The 21,358-nt window shown below is 30.8% G+C and overlaps 2 protein-coding genes across 2 annotated transcripts; one reads left to right on the forward strand and one right to left on the reverse strand.

Annotated features, from left to right (window-relative positions):
* Positions 1-204: 204 nt before the first annotated feature.
* LOC131842140 (BCL-6 corepressor-like protein 1) lies at positions 205-4,523 on the forward strand. The gene is made up of 2 exons (XM_059190662.1): positions 205-268; positions 3,642-4,523. Exons 1-2 carry the CDS (start codon positions 245-247, stop codon positions 4,521-4,523), a joined length of 906 nt encoding a protein of 301 aa, XP_059046645.1. The 5' UTR covers positions 205-244.
* A 206-nt stretch (positions 4,524-4,729) lies between these two features.
* On the reverse strand, positions 4,730-19,973 carry LOC131842138 (endothelin-converting enzyme 2-like). The gene is made up of 14 exons (XM_059190660.1): positions 19,807-19,973; positions 18,420-18,502; positions 18,011-18,132; positions 15,182-15,365; positions 13,226-13,487; positions 12,548-12,863; positions 11,571-11,864; positions 9,373-9,576; positions 8,597-8,933; positions 7,959-8,007; positions 6,848-6,915; positions 6,251-6,381; positions 5,513-5,677; positions 4,730-5,294 (listed from the first exon to the last, which is right to left on the reverse strand). The coding sequence occupies exons 1-14, from the start codon at positions 19,884-19,886 to the stop codon at positions 5,121-5,123; spliced, it is 2,469 nt and encodes an 822-aa protein (XP_059046643.1). The 5' UTR covers positions 19,887-19,973; the 3' UTR covers positions 4,730-5,120.
* Between the last annotated feature and the right edge of the window lie 1,385 nt (positions 19,974-21,358).

The raw sequence follows: 21,358 nt of genomic DNA on the forward strand, positions 1-21,358 counted from the left end.
TACACATGTACAGACGTATAGGAATTCGCTGGTACCTAGTTTCAAATAAAATTGTTCAACCTAATGCGAACAAGTAGTCGTTTCGCTCGGCTTAGAACTGTTACTGCCTTACCTCTATATAAAACGGTAAAACACTAATCGACATCACATAAGCTCGATATTCCCAATCGTTCGGTCCTTTGATACTTTGATATTCGATAAAAAGTAATGTGATACCGCTGTGATCTCAATTTAAAGAATTATAATGGCGTTTGTTATTTTTTTAATGGTAAGAATGATTTTTTTATACTGATTATTTAGGGATTGTATAATAAAATAAAAATATGAATAGAATCTATACTATATGTAATTAAAAATGAGAGTTTGTTTATCAGTTAGTCTGTTGTCATCTTTTTATAACTTAATCATCTGAACGGATCTTAGTAAAATTTGACTTGAAGATAGATTTGAATAAGGTATACTTTACCTCAAAAAAAGCAGACGAAACGATGGATAACAACATATAAATAGAAAGTAAGTAGACTAGTTCTAAAGTGTAACAAATCATTGCTGAAAAGTATTTTTATATCATGTCATAAAAACGTAGAGTCGTGACGAAGCAAAAATGATTTGTTTGTTTGTGTTAAATTTTCGTAGAGTACATATGTCGTTAAATTAAGGTAATAATTAATTTTGTGTACAATTTTTAATAAGACATCTACGATTAATTAATTCATCAAATAATAATAAGGCAATTCACACAGCTCTAAATAGTCGGTAAGCTGACACAATTTGTGCTATGGGTACTAGACAACAGATATAAATTTACAGATACAATTATTTTATAAAAAAACATACATATACACAGAAAACACCCAAACGGATGTAAACAATCATGCTCATGAATACAAATGTTTATACCGTGCGCGGAATCGAACCCGTGACCATTGGAAGTAAGACGGTATCTCAAAAGATTACATCACCGAAGCCAATAATAGTATTTATTAGATGTTTTATATATTGTTGTTGTTCTATTAACCATCAATGTATTATAATCTACAAATGTAAACGTACGAAACCGCAGTCTCTACTAGTATACAAAATAAGAATTACTTGTAACAATTGATGATAACACTGACTATAAATTACAATTACATATTATTTATTGAATAATTGCGTTAACACCGTTACGAATTCCATGTTAAATAAAGCAGCAAGACTTCCGATGTTTATTACATCGCTCAATGAAATTATGTATCTATTTGCGGTTTAATAATTATGTTGTAATTGTAAACCACCAGGAAAATAAAACATTGAGTAGCAATCTTATTAGTGCTATAATTAATTTGTTTTAATCTCTAGTTAAACTCCAGTTAAAAAAAGTTAAATTAAACTATTATAGTTTCTGCCGGTGACTTCGTTTTCGTTACATGTTATTATTGACTTAGCGAATAAATAGTAGGTAATAACAATCTTCAAATACAGAAACGACAACAATACAAAAAAAAATTGTCAAGGATGTGAAATTACACTAAGTAGGTAATATATCACCCAAGTTTCCTAAAAAATCGAACGAACATACATATTATCTTCCTGGAGTCCCCTCAGGTATATGCGAGTGTATTTAGATTCGTATATGTATTTATATAATTTCTAGAATAATGTATGTTTAATTAAGATGTGTATACTGATAATTTTATTGAAACTGGGAACCTTACTGGGATTAAACAACTGTTTTAAAATATCACAAGTAATTATTCTAAAAAGTCTTTTACGGGAGTCATTATTATATTACGACCATGTTCTATTGTGTCAATGTTCTGACCATGCTGTTATTTACTTACGCCTAGGTACTAAGTACGTAGTGATTATTCGCTCTGTATCTAACCATATTCCTACCTCCACATTGGACTGGCTGACCTTTTACAAACTGTGTCACACTGTTATAGAATAAAAAAATCTCGCACATACATTTAGCGTAGCGTAAGTAGGTATAATTAATTATTGCTCTGTCAGGAATAGCAATAACGATGATATTTTGTATATAATAAAATTACAAATTATTATTACCGTCTGAGTTTTAAGGCATTACGCTCAGACGGATAAAAAAAAATCTCTCTCAAATTCACGAATACAAAAGTTTTCGAGACGAGGAACCAAATCTGCGACCGCCGGAAGTAAAGCGATAAGCTAAACTGCTAGACCACCGAGGCCCTCAAATATGAACCGAACTGACAAATATATTCGCTAGAGAAGTTTTTTTTATATTATTTCAATGAGCTACCTACTGTTTTATGATGTCTAAATCGCACATAATTTCGGGAACAGCATATAACACAACCTACCAATGACTCTAAAATCAGGAATTATATCAGAGAAATGGTGGGGATCGCTTCCTAGACCTCCTCGAGTATAGTGGTGTATCATAAAAGTTGTTATCAACGGGCTGTGTTATATTTGTTTTAAATACATTATTCACTAAGCAAGTCCATGAGCAACATTCACTAACTCTTTTAAACTTGAACTTGAATTACAAATTACGGACCGAAAACTGTGAACTTTTCTTTTATATGCACGAAAACGATATAACACTATAATGACTTCCCTAAAACACCAACCAAGATCAAATAAGCAGTTGCTATTATAAAAATATATATTATGATTGTAGTATCATACAATTGTGTTATTGAATTATTATTACAACTTGAATTCCAGGGAGTTATTACGAGAGTACTTTAAGATATCAAATATCCTAACCGTTGCTTCTCAATACATTTAAGAAAATATTATATATACCAGGAAGAATATAGACAATTTCAAAATAGTTAGTGATTACACTAATAAAAGGTTACGTAACAATAACAAACAGATTTTACCTAAATGTCGTTTAACTAAAGTTAGTAATTCGTTTTATGGCAATTGCGTAAGGTTATACAACACAATACCAGAGTCTATTATAAATTTGCCTGAATAAGATTTAAATGTCATATAAAACACTTCCTTTGCTAAAAAGCTTACTATAAAAAGAATTCGTTAACGATAATAATGCTTTTATAGAAAATCTTAAACCCATAGCGCTGACAATATTATCTGATTACATTAATAATGAGTGCGTATTTTTATCGCATGCCTCTTACTTGTTATACTGTTATTATTTATATAAAAAACATCTATTCAAAAGATACAAGTTTCTTGCTAAATCTTGTGAGGAATCTGCATTCCGAATGAGTGGTAGTATCAAAATATGACTATTCAAAAGTGCTTGTAATGAGCTTATTTGAATAAAGATTATTTTTATTTCTATTTATAAGCATTGAACCTATGTACAAAATAGATATTTAGATATGGTAGTATAGTCCATACACTAGACTTCACCTTGACCTGTGTATTAAACCCGCTGATATAATACCTGCAATGCTTACTCCATCCAACTAGCCTTCTCTTAATCTAGATCTACATATCAGTTAAACATAAAAAGTATTAACAAATGTCGGTCTGTCGAATTTACTATAATAAGAAAGTAGAAGGAACTCTATAATTTACACTTAATACATTCTATTAGTAAAATGTTGTGTCTCTGTACCTATAATAGTAATTTCAAAAAGTAAATTATTTAAAGTAAAATATTTTACTAAACTGTACTTTATCATCGTATTTAACAGGTGCTGTTAATATCGAGCAGAGTAATATTAACGAAAGAAATTGAAGATAATACAAAGTTATCAGAGCTCATAGAAAAAGATGGAATAAAGGAAATTCCAAACCCTACTAAGAATTTAAAGCGAGCAATTTATCAAACTGGCTATGGAACGTTGCCATATTTGGGATCTCCATTCGGTACAGCGATTACTCCTTCTTTTGGTGTATCACTTGTTAGTCCTACAGCACCTGCTATTTTACCAGCCATTGCTTCTCCTGCCCCGGCAGTAGTAGCTGCAAGCCCGGCTGTACCAGCACCTGTTCTCACAGCCCCTGCAGTACAAACTTCAGTCGCTATAGAGCCTAACCCAGTTATTCTAAGGCAGGAAGTTCCAAGATATATCACTCGCACGATAACTAGGGACATCCAGGTGCCTGTTCATGTACCAGTACCTGTACCTGTAGTGCATAAAGTTCCAGTGGAGGTGACAAAACAAGTGCCGGTATATTACGAAAAGAAAGTGCCATACCCTGTTAAGGTTCCAGTGCCGGTATCTGTTCCGGTTCCGGTGCCTGTGGAGAAGCAAGTGGCTGTCGATTGGCCAGTTTATGTTGATCGACCCGTACCTGTTCCACACGCGGTGTACGTCGATCGGCCGGTCAATGTTCCAGTGCCAGTGCAAGTGGATAGACCTGTACCAGTGCCACAACCGGTGATAGTAGAGAGGCCAATACCGCTGCCTCAACCTGTGGCCATTGAAAGAAGAGTACCGGTGCAATTAGCATCCCTTTCATCCCTACCAGCTTTATCTACTATACCTGCCATACCTTCAGGTGCTGCGGTGCCGGTAAGATCGCTCGGCTTACCGTCTTCAGACTTATCTTTTTTAAATCTTGGTTTATGAAATTAAGTTTCTAACTGTTCTAACTTCACATCACATTCTAAATATAAGGAGAATTAAAAGCATTACATTTTTGTATATACAATTTCATAATTTGTATATATATGTATCTATATTAAAATAAAATAAAAAACTATTTTAATTTCTTTAGAATCAAAGAAGTACAAATTGAAGTTGGTTTTCAAATAATTGGCTGAGTATTTCTTTAGTTTATCGATTGTAGTCTATTTCTTCAAGAGAGGTTACACAAATATTTTGCAAAATATGTCTTATGATTGACAAAGTTTGGGATGTATATAATTTTAGCCTAACAGAGTACCTACTTACTCACAATGTGTATTATAAAATATTTCCGATAAATAAAAATAATATACAAGAACATTAAAATGGGCTTTTATTTTTACATTATCATCATTCCTGTATTTTTCCAATTTGAAGCAAATTCCATTAGAGTGGATAATTTTTCCATCTTAAACTTTTCATTTACGATTCTTGTAAAACATTTATTACTGATAGACAATAAAAATGTAATATACTCGGTTGTAAATGTAATATAGCAGGTTTGAAGCAATTGATAATTGAAAAGTTAATTTTATTTATTTAGAAGATGACACATTTTTGGGTGGGGTTCATTGGACTACCGGAAGGACATTGCCAGGCTTTAGCAAATTCATTATTATTCTGCAACGCACCTCGAGCTCTGAATTTTTGGGGCGAATGCTCATCATTTAGATCAGCTTCCAATGAGTCCACAGTTGAGACTCCACACCATAACTGAAATAATTTACATTTATAAGTTACACTGAAAATAATATCGTGGTCGATTTAATTCAAAACTTATTGTCAGTCCCATGTAAATAGTATGTGATACATTTTCTTACAGGAATATGTCAGTGAGCCGAACTTCTTATGGCTAATATGAGTTTTTCTATAAAGTTTAAATAAATATATAACGGGTTATTACAATAAAACATTTTAAAGTACAAACTTACATTTTGATAAGATAAGAAAAATAGCTGTTCCGAAGACATATCCTCGAAGCCAGGCAGTTTATCTTCAGAGCCATGCTTGTGTAGATGACGTGTCAGTGCTATAAATGCCTCCCTCACCCCCCCATTGTCGGCGATGTTTTCACCCAAAGTTTTTTTACCATTTAGCTGAAATTGTGGGTCTGATATATAATTCCTTTAATACTGTTACTTTTATACATTTTATATAAAAGTTACTTGAGTAAATATACAGATTTTTGTATTTCAAAATAACATTAAGGATACTTTAACGATGTACATTTGTAAACGATCTGACGGATCGTGTGATGAAGAATATAAATTAAAAATTATATGTTGAATATTATCGAATATTATCGATTATTCTCAGGTATTTCAAGTTATATAAAGTTTTCTTCTATAAGATTATTTTGGTACTTTTAATAACCAAAATAATATGTTAAACTATCAATAACTTAAAATAACAGTAAGTACTGAAGGAATTATCTCGTTCTACTCAATACATACAAGTATAATGATTACATAAAAATACATCCTTTTGTATTAAATAATATCTTTAGTAACATATCTAAAAAATGACAACTGTAAGGAATATATACAAAGAATAATTTTGAATAATCATTACATATATAAAAAATACAGTGTAATTATTATTTTGATATTAAAGTTAAATAACTTACAGTATTAAATAAAGTAAGAAAAAATGACAGTAATCAAACTTACATATTCATTTAATTCTGGTAGATAATATCCCGAGTATTGATCGACAAAGCACTCGGTCATGTTGACGAACGACTCTATAGTGGCATTAGTCCACCAAGGTAGAAGATTGCCATTCTTATCAAACAGACGACCTGAAGTCGAGAAATATAATACATAGTTACTGTTCTGGATTGCAATTCCTGAAAAAAAATCTTTTTCCTACATGAATTGAATTGTAATTTAATGTATCAATTTCGATATTATATATTTTCGAACGTCAAATACCACATAGAATCTTACAGACTGCAATTTATCATTTAAAATGACTGTGTATAAATAGTCAGATTCAGTGATAGTTACTGCGAAATCTATACTATATATATAATTACCTTTTCTACTAATATCAATTTGAAAGAGTGTCTGTGTATCTGTTCACGACTAAATAGCTGAACAGATATTAACATTTAACGTTGTATTTTTATTACTTCTGTATTGGTCTTTTGCTATATTAAAAACATATATAAACTAGGCTACAACGCTGCTATATATAGCACATTGTATAGGTATGTTGAATATAATTTTCTCCGAACGGCAAAAGAGTTATCTGAGATTACTTACCAAAATTGTCGAAGCCGTGTGTTACTTCATGACCGAGTACTGTTCCTAAAGATCCATAATTGAGAGAGCTGCAAGAATTGTAAACATAAAAACAATAATGTCAGTGTTTAATACTTTTGAACCGCCTCATAACAACAAAGTTACACATCTAGGTATGCTAGGTAAAATGAAGTATGCAAAATAAACTTCTGCTGTACAAGTGCATCTTTAAAGTCTAAGCCATATAGCCCTGGAAATTGATAAATAATTATAATCATATTAAAATAATTATAATATTGAATACACCAAAATATTCTATTTTGGTATTTTCAATATTTGAATGCTAAAGATGGTCAATCAATCAAAAAACAAGACATACATTAATACATCGAAATTCCAACTATCCATAGAAAAATAGAACGATCTTGTAAATAATATAAACAGAATCTACCAACATAACCCGCAATTAGCCAGAACACTTCTACTAGTAGACCGGTCTACTCTCTAATTCCAATTTAAGGATCGTCCAATTTCGTAATAATATAATGTACCTACTATGGTATGGGCATGTTATGCGGAGGAATGAGGACCATGTCTTATGGAAAGTGTATAATATGAATGTGGATGGATGTAAAGGGAGGGGACGCCCTAAGAAAAGATGGATGGATTGTGTGAAAGATGATATGAATAAAAGAAGAGTATGTTTAGATATGACGACTGATAGAGAGCAGTGGAAGAGAATGACATACTGCGCCGACCCCAAATAATGGGATAAAGGCAAGGCAATGATGCAATGATAATATACCTACTATCTAATGTATCAACGAAAAAACTAACTGACATTGTTATCGAGTTATTGGTATTATAGCCTTGATTACGTTTCAAAAGAAAAGTAGAAAAATAGATTAAAACAGATTTTAAATAAATAGACCTTAAAATAGATATTTTAATATATTGTATAGCATACTAGCTGGCCCATCTTATGGTAACTTGTAAGCGTCGCCTTTATACATGACGATATATAAACGACACAAAGATATTAAATGTGATAAAAGCTAATGGACAGATGTCTAAATGAATGAGAACAAGAAAAAAGCATTAAAACAAAGACAAAATTTTTTTACAAACTTACTCAAGTCCTAAATTGTAAAACGGGTACTGCAACATTACCATTGGCACAGCTGAAAAAGAAATAGTTTAAGATAATCTTCAGTCAGTGAAGTTGTATGTGTGTAGCATAATAAGAATATGGATATCAATTTATTTAAATACTGGCTCTACACGCGACTACGTCCGCGTGAATTTTAACAAAAAAGTTTAAAAAAAGTAGGTTAAGTTACTCCTTATTATATCAGCTACCTGCCAATAAAATCGCTCCAGCGAATTTAGAGATTAGCTGGAACAAACAGACAGACAGACAAAAATTGTAAAAAAAAATGTTTTTGTGTATTACAATTCATATGAATGTAGTAAATTCATATGAATGTATTAAACGGTTATTTAAATTTTACAAACCGACACTCCAATTTTATTTATATGTATAAATTACTGATGACAAATGCCCTGAAATATAATTTATAATATAGTCAATGAAGGCTTTTTAATTTTACATGAACATAGACAAACAATCCAATATTCCCTGCAGATCCTGCAGGACCAGAACAGTGTATGTGATCCTAGGACAATTAGAATGGCTTATGGTATTAGCTTTTAAGTTTATTTTTGATGTAACCGTGGGCAATATATATTTATAATATTGTGACAACTTACTTATTGTATTTTCCTGAAATGTGTGATAAGCATTTACTTCCGTAGGATAGGTAGCCCATGTAAAATTGTGTTCATCCCGGTACTTATTCAATACTTTCTTTACTTTCGCTTGAATTACATTTATCATATTGTCCAAGTGCGTGTCAGGGTTTATTTCTATACCACTATAGAATTCTTCTAATGCACCTTCTTCGAACAACCAATCCGGAAAGCCAATTAGTGTTTTCATTTCTATTATTTTCTGGTAAGTGGCCAACTTAGTGTCATCATCCATCCATTTTGTCTGGCCAACTAAATGTGCTAAGGCGTTTTTTATTCCGTCGAGCATTGTTTGGACCTAAAAAGATGTTGATACATAAGCTATATGCATTTATATGTAATAAGTACATTTAATATGCCTAATTATGAATACTAACACAACATTTATTTACTTTATTTTAAAAAATATATAAAAGATTTTTTTTAATATCAAAAATTCTAGCTTACTAACTATTCTTTCTTAAGGTTTCAAGTATGGCATGAATTATGCCATACTTGAAACCTTATTTTTTTAATCACACAAAGACTTAGATTGCCTGATTGTGCGGGGGATTTTTAGTCAATAGAAACCACACAATATACCGGTACTCTGTACCTATAGTTGCCATTGCCGTAGTCGCGATGTAGGATCAGCATAATGAAGCGACTCCGGCGGGATGCTTGGCAACCATAAGACAAACATTATAAACAAGTTGTCAAAGAAATAAAAGAAAACAAAAAGAAAAATTACACAATACCTTAGGTCTGGTGACGTTCCAGAAATCAGGTTCAATAATAGCATATGATACGGCCATCCCCATTAAATCAATAACCGTATTGGCACATTGTAGACTGCGAGGTGGTAATGAAAATTCTGGGCGGTGGGCTCTGATCTCTTCATATGAACGTTGATATAACATTCGCAGCTCTTTCGTTGTGTGTGCAGACATAACTTTTGTGACCTATGTAGATATTTGTATATGTAATATATATATGACGATTCTTATATAATCGTAATATTTGGACAGAAGAACCCGAAATACAACGAATCAAATTAATTATCCCTCTATTCGTACTGCCCAGAAAGATCGCAATGAACATGTTCATGATGACATAGGTAATTCGGGTAAAACAGACCCGTGAAGCGCGACATTCGACTAATAATGAAGCAAGTTTCAATCGAGCTGCTTTCTTTCTATATGTCAATTGATTACAGTACCTACAACTGTGTTACTATTAGACCTATGAACTCAGTTTGCCAGTAAAGCATTGAAATACAAAAATGAAGCTAATGGATTGTGCTGCGCAAATAGAAAGGTGAAATTGATACAATTGCTTCCACTTCCAGAGCCATTGTATTTTATTGTAGCCATTGGGTTTAGAAATAGGAACAGAATCCATACATTTTTTAAACAATATCACAATACTTTAAAATATCCCAGCGCAGTTAAAGGACGGTTCCTAATTTATCCTATGCTGTCGATTCCCTATATATATTTATGTAATTTTGAACCGAATGTAGATAATCATAATTAACGGGATTCTTTTATTAATTAACTAACAAAGTATATCTTAAATAAATACCCATACGATTCTGACACTAGTATCAAAAATCGTAACCTATTTGATTAACGTCATTTTAAAAAGTCGAAAACACATACCAAGAGTAGGCGAAATATGGAAAAGGAAAAGATTTAAAGTCTATTATTAATCCTGGTTCACAAATATTAATTTTATTGTGATACATTTTAGAATAAACTGTATAATTATGTATAGTTGACAATATTTGTAACTACTGTTAAGATCCTCACCACTTACCGTCACTGATTCTATGTATGATAATAACTGAAGAATGTTGGTAAGTTAACGAGCCCATGTATAACTTTATTAACACTAAGTCAAAATCAATAAATAACACTAGACAATTAACACAGCGCCATCCAGTACGGTAAGCAAAGCTTGTATTAAGGTGTTTTTTTAATTTTATTTGTTTCACTAACATTATTCTTTCTTATTAACATATTGACTTCAGCTGCGATTTGATACAGCAGAAGATTTCGTAGGGCTAATTGTGTTTCACTAGGTGTTTATTATATATTTATATAGATGACATAACACATACACATTTACATTAATTATGGTTACTACATAACATACTGGACAACTGATATAAATATATAGTTTTTTTTGTAAATAAATAATATATATAGAAAACACCCAGAGCGATATAAACACTTATACTCATTAATACAAATATTTGCACCATGTGAGGAATCGAACCCAAGACCATCGGAAGTAAAGCGGTGTGCTTAACCACAAGACCACAGAGGACGGCATAATGGTTGCTCAAATTTTGACAACGCATACAGAACATATTTTCATAATTCGTTTAAATAAAATTTTATATATTTGTAATTCAACCAATCAAAAATAAGTAACTCCTTTGAAGGTTTGTTTTTAATTTCGGGCAAAGTATTACCTACCCACTCTGTCTATATATATTTATAATGTATATAGACAGAGTGGGTAGCTTATATATAATGGGTAGAGTTAGTAGGTTTGACGGTACCCATATAACTTTATTAAATAAACACATACACACAGACACAAAGTACACACAAACACAAATATTTGTACACTGCACTATCATACTCACAATCATTGGAAGACTTTGTGTAACTGCAACTAAATAATATAAAATAAATAATAAAAAAGTGTCTTGAAAAGCATTCAATATTATAATAACAATATTGAATGGTTTTTAAAAAAAACGTGTGTTATAAATTAGGGAAATAAAAACAATTGAATTAATTGTATATTAAGTATGGTTAGAATTACGACAATTATAAATAATTGTAGAAACCCTCCGATTAATTAAATTACCAAGTATTATGAAATCATAGAAGAAATATTATCAAATAATTAATTAAAATGTATAAGTAGATCGAATACTTACCTTCATCCAAATATATAACTCAATGATAACGGGAGGTGTATTAGAAAGATACGCTGCCATAATACCTAAATATTTTAAATCAGATTGAGATACAAGAATTTTATCTGTTTCGAAGTTTAAAGTAACATTACTGATACTGAAAATTCCTTCTAAATATTTCTTCCATGTAGGCATTACTGTGCCATTATCACTTTCAACAATTATGTCCGTGAGATTTTGTAATTCATTAACCGTAAGTTCTGGTATATGCAAAAATTCCTGGGCATCAGTGTCAGTCTCATTGTTAGTTTCGAACTGAAAATAGTAATACTTATGTACTCGTAATTCGACCGACTCAATATTAACAAAAGATACTCATAAATAAAATTATTCATATTTTACATACTCTTTAATTTCTTATAAATTTTACTAAGAATATTATAGTAAGAATATGAATAATAATTAATACATGAAATTATAATATTGAATCATGAATTGATTATCATATCTATCATCATCACCACATATCGCGGTGTACAGAAAATATTAAGATTTAAATTGTAAAGTAAGTCTATGCTTTATTAAAGCGTGTTGATGTTTTCTTCTTGGCAGAAGACCTATATTAACAAGGCCACTAGAGAAGATTGTATAATTAAGTAAATAATTTATAATTAGAATTGAGAATACTTAATTTGTACAAATTCTTGTTTTTTGTACCTTAAAATAAAAATTATGCACAATAATATATAAGTAATTAATCGAATAAATCGAATTTAATTTATTATACTTCATTACACCAAAATTAAAAGGAAATATAGAACTCTAGACTTAAAATAAAAGTAAGTGCAAAGGCGGCACATGAGTTGAATAAATAAAGAAAAACACTAACAGTGATCAATTTACAATTCTGTAAATAAATATTATGACATAATATAATATAATATTACAAATATATTGGTTCTACTTATTTGCTATAAGAATAATGTAAAGTACATTACCTCATACACGTCGTTATCAATCACGAAATATTTGTTTGCTGTTAAAATTATATTGCTATTGTATTCAGCTTCACTTAAATTTGAATCTTTTAATGCCTCTGTTTCTATTACGAATTGTTTTATTAATTCTGCATAAAATAATTTGTGTATACGTTCTGTTTTCTCTATTTCGTCGTCTTGTTTCGTATTGTCTTCTGCATTACCAACTCCATCATTATATGTTACAAATGTCTCGTTCACACCGACGTCATTTGTGGGTATTTTAAATGGTTTTTTATTTTTATATCCAATGTGTTTCTTTTTATTGTTATGCATGCTAAAAACGATTACTTTTATAATAAAATATCCAATACCAAGTAGGTTTGTAAGTTACGTTTTGGTTGAAGGGGAAGGTATGGTAGTGAAATTACAGAGTGCAGTGGTAAGACACGATAGGCCTCGAGAATTTGAAACGCTCCAGGTGTTAGAAGACAACGTGATGTCAGGTGGATGGTCAGCGTTTTAAAATCCCAGATGTATAGAAAAAATATGATATCTACATATATTTTATATTAGAGCCAGAGATTCGTTCCGGTGCCAATTAAAACACGATTTAATATTCTTTAATATGAACTATCGCATTGAAGTTATTGAATATGAACGGAAGAGTAGTCTTGTAATAAAAAAATATTTACGTACCTTGGAAAAGGATCCGTGGTTTCTGGTGATCCCATTACAAGTCTATAAATTGACGAATTTTTAGGATCCGTGAAAATATCGAAGCCTATAAGTACGTCCATTCCTAGTTCGACTTTGATTTTAATTACTGTTTCTAGCCAGTCAAATTTGTAAGCAGAGTAATCAAAATCTTTGGTAACATTTATATATGTGGGAAAAAGAGGTAATCCTAGAGTATTTAAAATTTTAAACATGGGTTTCAGTCCAAGTTTATCCAATGTCTCTGAAAAACAAAAACGATGTCTTTTTGACGAGGCAATTACTTGTATAAAAATATTTGTAAAAAATCTTATTTATTAACAATTTATGATTGCTGCAATCATTCCATATATTATATCTATAAGAAAGGTAATGTTATTTCTAGTACCATCCTGGTTATTCGATAAAGGAAATATTATGTTATATACATTAAGTTAACGGTAGAATATTACCTCGTTCTATATAATTATTCTGTAACTAATTGCAGATGGGAGCAACTACATCTATTATCTATACGACAGGATTAGTCCAGGACGCAGTCCCATATTTCGGTTGTGCGTTCAGAGATGCCAAATGGTGGTGTAAAACCTACTGTGATGAGATATTTACGAGTACAGTGGTATTACGCGAATAATCTCAGTACTATGTATATTAGATTTTGTTGAAATTTAAAGCAACTATTTTACTTTAAATATAGATACTATTTTACCAACCATATTACAGGTTTGTATTACGCCCGGAAAATGTTTGAAACGAAAAGAACTAGTCCACCGGCAACTACAAGAGCAGAGATTGGAGATCTTAAGCAAATTTGTGTTGAATAGAATAGAAAATAATTTTCAATTCAATTCATTTATTCAAATAAACTTACTTACTTTTGAATAGTCATCACATTCGGAATGCTGTCTCATCACAAGAAGAACGAGCAAGAAACTTGCATGTTGCTCTTTTAACTAATTTTATTCTTACTTTACATTTTTAAGTTTAAGTGTGAATACAAACTACCAATTAGCACTAATTTAATTAAATACTCAAATAGAGAAATATGAAATATATAACCAACTGGTTAAACAATTAATTATAAGAAATCAGTCATAGTGATTAGACATAGAGAGAGAGATCAGCAGTATGTAGTATGAAATAATGCTATGGAAATAACTAAAATATACAAGTTTAGCCGCCGCCACCTCAGTTAATTGCCTAATTCTTCTAATTGCACATGCAGCAGAACTGAGTCTACTGGCTAATTTTGAAATATGGGGCCCCCATTGTAATTTCGAGTTATTCCTAAAAAAATGTATCATTAACAAAATTTACTATTTCATCATTCAGCAATAACTGTGTATTTATTAGTCTTACATTAGGAAATGTAAATTTTACACACTTTGTTTTGCTGGAATTGAATAATGGGTTATTACATGTAAACCAATTTAATATAGCCGTTGGTAAGTAGTATATACCATATATTTAATGTCAATGGTGACATGAATAATAGATTTAGCCAGATGTGAATGACGTTCTTGTATGCGTTTGTATCATCGTCATGGACGTGACGATTTTCTTTAATTAAATTCTCAAGTATTTGATATTATTGCACCCTTTCCAACGCTATGCCATTGAGTTTGACTTCAGAATAGGCGATTTGATTGTGATTAAATTACAGATATTGTTCCGTTACTCTATTTATTTGGCGGAAGACTATTTCATTACCTATTTAAAAAGTCCGTAGTACCTTTAATTAAAAAAAAAGTACGTTACTATACTTGTTGTGTGTGTACAGTACGGTGAGTGAATCTTTTCTGCTGACTGCTGACTGATTTATTCAGTTAAAATTTTAATCTCTTAATAATGAACCGTTATCGGGTATAACTATAAAATATACTCTTCATGTTAACATAAAAAAATAAGTGGGACCGGAGGAATGTAACTGTAACATACCAGTGTCCATACAAGCATTGTACAAATCTTTTGCTTGCTGCACAGGCCGTGGTCGATCACTAATATTCTTGGCAAGAAAATCTCGCACTAGTGCATACACTTTGTTTTGCTTTTCTCTAAACCAATCATACGACCGGTAGGCATCAGGTCGCGGGTGATCTTCGGGCCAGTTGCCACATACATACTGTAACATACCAAATTAATTAAACAATAATTAAAATAGACAGAAGAAAACTTAATTCTTTGATAGACCATAAATTAACCTATCTACCGAGGTAGCCATTGTTGATGAAGCAGCATATAAGTAGACAATACTCGCAGGAACTTATGTAACTGGGCCTATAGAGCTTCTTCCACAAATATGTATAGTCTCTGACTCTGGTCATGAGGCTCGAACTACGTAAGCCTAGCTTGAAAACAAAATTCCGGACTTTATAAAAGTCAACCCATTAGACTTCAAATTATGGTCAGTTTTAGAGGAAATGGCCTCATTGAGTCTCTTAAAAAATCTTTGAAGTACGCTATGTCGAAATATCCTTTGGAAACAGTGAGTAAATGCATAGATTCGTGGCCAAAGAGATAGGCCTATATAAAAGCCAAAGGTGGTCATTTCGAATAGAATATTGTTTTATTTTTTGCTGAGACTTTAATAAATATGTAGGTATAAATGAATATATATATTTTTTCTGTTAATATGAGGTATTTAATACCAATAAAATAAATTCTGATATTTTCGAAAAACAAAAGGTTTATGATTTGTCAAAGTCCTTGACTAAAAGTAATTTTCAAGTATTTTGCTGAAATTTTTGATTTAGATAATGTTAGAACACGTTTTGAAGAGAGAATTATGGAAATATTGTAAATCGAAATTCAGTTAAATCCTGATGCTAAATACTCTACTAGGGAATTGGATTAATTTGAAACATTCATAAATACTATGATTGTAGATCAGCATATACATATGTATAAAATATCAAACGTTAGAGAGTACCTCAAGAAATAAAAATTATAATCGGCTAAAAATATAAGCCGTCTTTACAACTTTAGTAGCTCTAATACCAATTAGAAAACTGGGCTAGCTTTCATGATACTTCTTATCATTGGTTCATAAACGTTTGTTTGTTATACTTTATTGTACAATAGAAATTATAAATAAATAAAAAAAAGAACGCCATTTTGAAAATATTGACAAATTTCATTACTTATTATCTTGTGTAAAAGGTTAAGCACGTAACATAGTTTCGAAATTTCTGTTAGGTACTTCTAATAACTGTCCACTTGCCTGGCGATGCTTAGTAGACAAATATCAAGACTACAGAATATTAGTAGGTCGATATTTAGATAAAATTCTTAAATTCACTTCGATCGGAAAGATCTCTGCGGCAAACCTAAGTTTATTCATAGATATCTTCGATAATTCATGAAAGTCAATCGAAGCGTTGAAAATGGATAATTTAGGTGATTATTTAATTTGTCATTTAGCGTTACGTGGATTAGATACAACCACTATAAAATTATTTAAAGATGGCCGCAGCCAACAGTCACTTCCGTGTTTTGCAGAATAAATGAGTTTCGTAAACAATCAAATTAAGGTACTTCAACACACAATCTATCGTATAGTTCCGTGGTACTGGAAATTTAATACCGTTACAAAAAAATCAAATGTAATACAATAATTATAAACCGCGTTCTTTATCGGGAAAACAAGCTCTTACGACTTCATCAGTGGTGTCAAATAATAATTTTAAATCGAATTATATTAATCCTAAATTTATTTGTCTTCATTGTAATCAAAATCATATGATTCATAGGCGTGAACGATTTCGTAAACTGTTACCGGATGCTAGAATTGACCATGTCAAGGCATTAGAGTTATATACTTATTTATTCATTTGTTTAACTTCAATGCACATAATCTTTACTAATATTATAAATGCGAATATAACTCTGTCTGTCTGTCTCGTTTTCACGTCAAAACTACTAAACCGATTTAAATGAAATTTGGTATGAAGATGTCTAGAAGACCCTGAAAAGGACACAGGCTACTTTTTAATGCGAAAAAAGGGTTGTAAGGGTTTGAAAGGGGGATGAAATTTATGCTTGCTGATCAAAGGTGAGTAAGTTTGATTTTTCTTTGCTTACTTCGGGGTGTTAGGAGTGTGGAAGACGTTTTCCTAGGGCAAAATCGTATTTTGCTTTCCTTTTGCAATAATTATTTTATTTAAAAAAAAATACAGACCACTCTCTATTTTTATTTATTCTTTATACGGGTTCGTAATCCAACAATTATTAAAGACTATACTTCAATGTATATGGGTGTCAATTACATGATAGTGTGTTTAATGTTTTGTTTATTGATTTAATGTATTTTTTACGCATATTAAAATAAAAAATATTAGCGTGCCTTCTCTTTGTAAATGTAAATGTAATAAGCCACATTGTAAATAATAATTTAGAAATTTTGAAAATGGTTTAATAGTTTATATGTCATGCACACGTAGAGACTGAGGTCGTCATAACAAGGTCTGATTGATATTAAAAAACAAATTGATCTTGACATAAATGTCGCTATAGATTTTTAAGTAAATTCGACCTCAAGATTGAAAAACCTAATTTCATTCTGTGTTTAGTTTAACATTTTTTAGCTTTTTTCGCATCAGGTCCTATTAGGTTTCGTTTCATATTGAGTACCCAATTTTCGGTTAAATTTTTTTGGTCGTCACATCATTGCAGACCTACGTTTCATAAAAATCAATATTTATCAACCATCCCTCCACGGGTTATTACAAGTACAATTTACCTGTTGCATTTGTTTCTTTACATACTTACCTGATAAAAATCGTCACATGGCTTTGCAGTTTTGTCCATCGATAGAGCTAGATTGGATGCAGAACGGAGGCACTCTCTACTTTCACAGGTCCTTACTGGCACTTCATTTATTTTTATTAAATCTGTCAAATATAAATATATAATGTTATTCCGGGAAAGGTCCACTTCAATGACTATTAATAACAAATCGTTATTTTTATCTTGTATTTTATTTATTTTGCTTTTGAAATAATCTGAAATTTGGTTCACGTTTGGAAATGTTATTGCTTATAAACGACAATATATGTACCTACAGTGTAACTGTCTAAATTGAGAAGCCCTTTTTAATTACATGGTCAATTAATAATTTATCAATCGCAAAACTTCGTAGCTGATAATAGATATTAAATATGTTTTCTATGATACTTACATATAATAGTAATAATTAGTAATACTATTAGGAGTACTGCTATTGCTAGTAATAACACTTTGTGCGTATGTTTCCTGCGAAATCTGTAATAAAGAACTAAATTGAGAAGTAGTAAGATTAAATAATAAAAAAATAATGCAAAGCAGAATGCATTCACAGTTATATATGTAAAAATTAATGTACAGATGTAAAAAAAGCTAGACGTCCTATTCGAGTAGGTATTATTGGGTATCCATATTCGGTTTATTATATTCCTAATCCAGTAGCATAGTTATTGGCAGTCGATCTTAATCACACTGTTTGTATTGCTTACTCTAAATCTTTCTCGGTTGTGTGAAATATGTACAAATACGTTGATGGTTATATGTAGTTATGTATAATCATATCGAGTCAACAAGCAGTGCACGTATATTACCAAGTGGCATTTCTGATAGTAAATCAACTATAACTAAACCGGAATGATCTTAAAATAATTAAAATTCAGTGGCCCGTTTTAAGTTATAGTAACTTAAAACGGGCCACTGAATCTTAAACAAATACTTATAAACAAAAGGCTCTACTGATCGTCCTGTTTGTTGAGGCTGTTTCCAGACCGAAGAAACACCTGCTCATGTAATACTGAAGCAATACACAAATCCTCAAAATACTTAAGTCGCTCCGAAAAGACACCAGGAACATTTTAGACTTTTGGGACGAGCTTGGCTTCTATAACAATCGGTCCAAATATGGGGCTAATTTTGAAGAAAGAAGCCTATTTGACATTTATGTTTATATACAAAGTAAAATTAAAATAAATATTTAAAACTAAATTATACTCGTATATGCAACAAATAGTTGAAAACAATATATATATAACATTATATTGTATTTAAAACTTCAAGAAACTCTAACAAAACAACGAACTTATATTAAGAAACTGGAATCCTATATCTGTATGAAGAAAAATCTTTGAATACTCATTGAATTGATGTGCACAAAATTTTAATAAGTTGGGACTTGTATTAGTCAGTTACCAGTGCTAAAAGAGTGAGGTTATATCCATCGCATTTGTCGGATTTTAGACAAAACGTTAATATTTAATTGTGTTTTAATTTACAAAAAGTATCTATGTATCTACAAAAAGTATCATGTATTTTAAAAAAAAGCCATTTAGGTAAAATTAATTTGTTATTAAAGGCTGGCTGGAAGAGATGCTGGAGAGAGATAAGACTAAGACATGCGTCGTTTTTACTTTGTTGCTATTATTTATGTTCTTTATAATTTATTTAGTGCATAAAGTAATAGTAGTAAAATAAATAAAGTAATCTATATAACCTTGTTGAGATTTACATAGTAGGTACATAGTAATGGAGAATAAGAAAATAAACAGTAGAAAAATGGTACTTACCTTGATTTTAATTCTGTATTCTTGATCTGCTGAACAAGATGAAGGTGAAATGTCTTAAAAATCAACTTGTTAAGACACATTTTAAGTGCGATTACTCGTTATTGACCGCGCGATTGAATGGGAAATCATTTTTTAAATTGTATTTTTAATGGCTACAGACATGTTGCACGCACGCACGCTAATAGAATTGTGTCCGGCAATAATTCAAATTCGCGCTATACTACGCTTTCCGTAGTATGAAACTGAACTTCGTATGATTTTATACTTGTTCGAGGATTCTCAGAAGTTTGGCATGTCACCCAAACGTGATATAGAGAATTGGACATCGTAGAAATTAAGGTTGTGTTATGTTTTATGTTTGTATTGTTCATTGAATACTATAAATATATTTATTGTACATATAATATTAATTTTACATATAGTATAGTTAATTTTGTTTATTGATACGTTATACTATACTGTATATACGTGATACTATTCCTATATGTATAAAGCCGGCTGGCGACTTGCTACCTGGTATGCCGTCAATCTGTATGCCCTTCCAATTATATAAAAGGTAATTTATAAAATAAACCACACTAACCTAGCTGTTCTGGAGCCGACAGCTATTAAGTACCCTGTCTCTCTTAGATCGCTTCCATTTTTGAGTGGGGGTGTGTTTATTTTGGAGCTCGCTGTACCTATACAACAGAACACAATAATTGTAGAGTAAATAAACAATCAATAAAGCAAATATAACTAAAAATATTTTTGTAAGGTAATTGGTTCCAGAATATGATTTAAAAACATTATAATTGTGTTTGTAACGGTATTAGAAACTCTTAAATTGGTGTTGATGTAACAAATCACGCATGTCTAGTAAACTTTTTTTTGAGTAAAATTGAATGAAAAACTCTTTATTGTTCTTTTCACAGAAGGAAAATAACAATTACATAAATGAATATGTATACCAAGTATATAAAAAAAAACAACAATTAATACGAGATAATAATGGGCTGCCTTATCGCTAAAAATTAAAAAATCGTTTTCTTCCAGGCAAATTTAGGATGGAGAGAACTAATTAGACTCTGGTCGAGGTATAACAATTAATTATTGTAAGTATTATTAAATAAATTCAAATTACATATGATGTAAATGTACATACATACAACTACATTATTATGCAATATATATAAAAATAAACAAAATAATAATATCGATATATACAATAGCATAACAGTAACATACTGTGAATATAATTTATGTACATAATATTTTTTTTACACTTTATTTAAAGGTAGGCAGTGATGTCAATTTACGTATGGGCAGTGGTAGTTCGTTGCATAGTTGGACAGCCAGTACAGTGAATGAAATGTCATAAAAAGTAGTATGATGTACTGGTGGCTTTATTTAACTGGAGATTATTCGATGACCTAAGATTGACGTTATTAAAATTATAACATTCAGTACATATCTGACATTCACAGATTTCACTGAGGCTATCTATAGAGCTATTTCTTTTAGTATTCAGTAAGACTAAATTCTTTGGTTGACCCATAAATAGGTATACAGT

This window comes from Achroia grisella, unplaced genomic scaffold (assembly GCF_030625045.1).
Source record: "Achroia grisella isolate CSIRO2021 unplaced genomic scaffold, CSIRO_AGI_Agris_v1 utg2138, whole genome shotgun sequence".
Taxonomy (NCBI): domain Eukaryota; kingdom Metazoa; phylum Arthropoda; class Insecta; order Lepidoptera; family Pyralidae; genus Achroia; species Achroia grisella.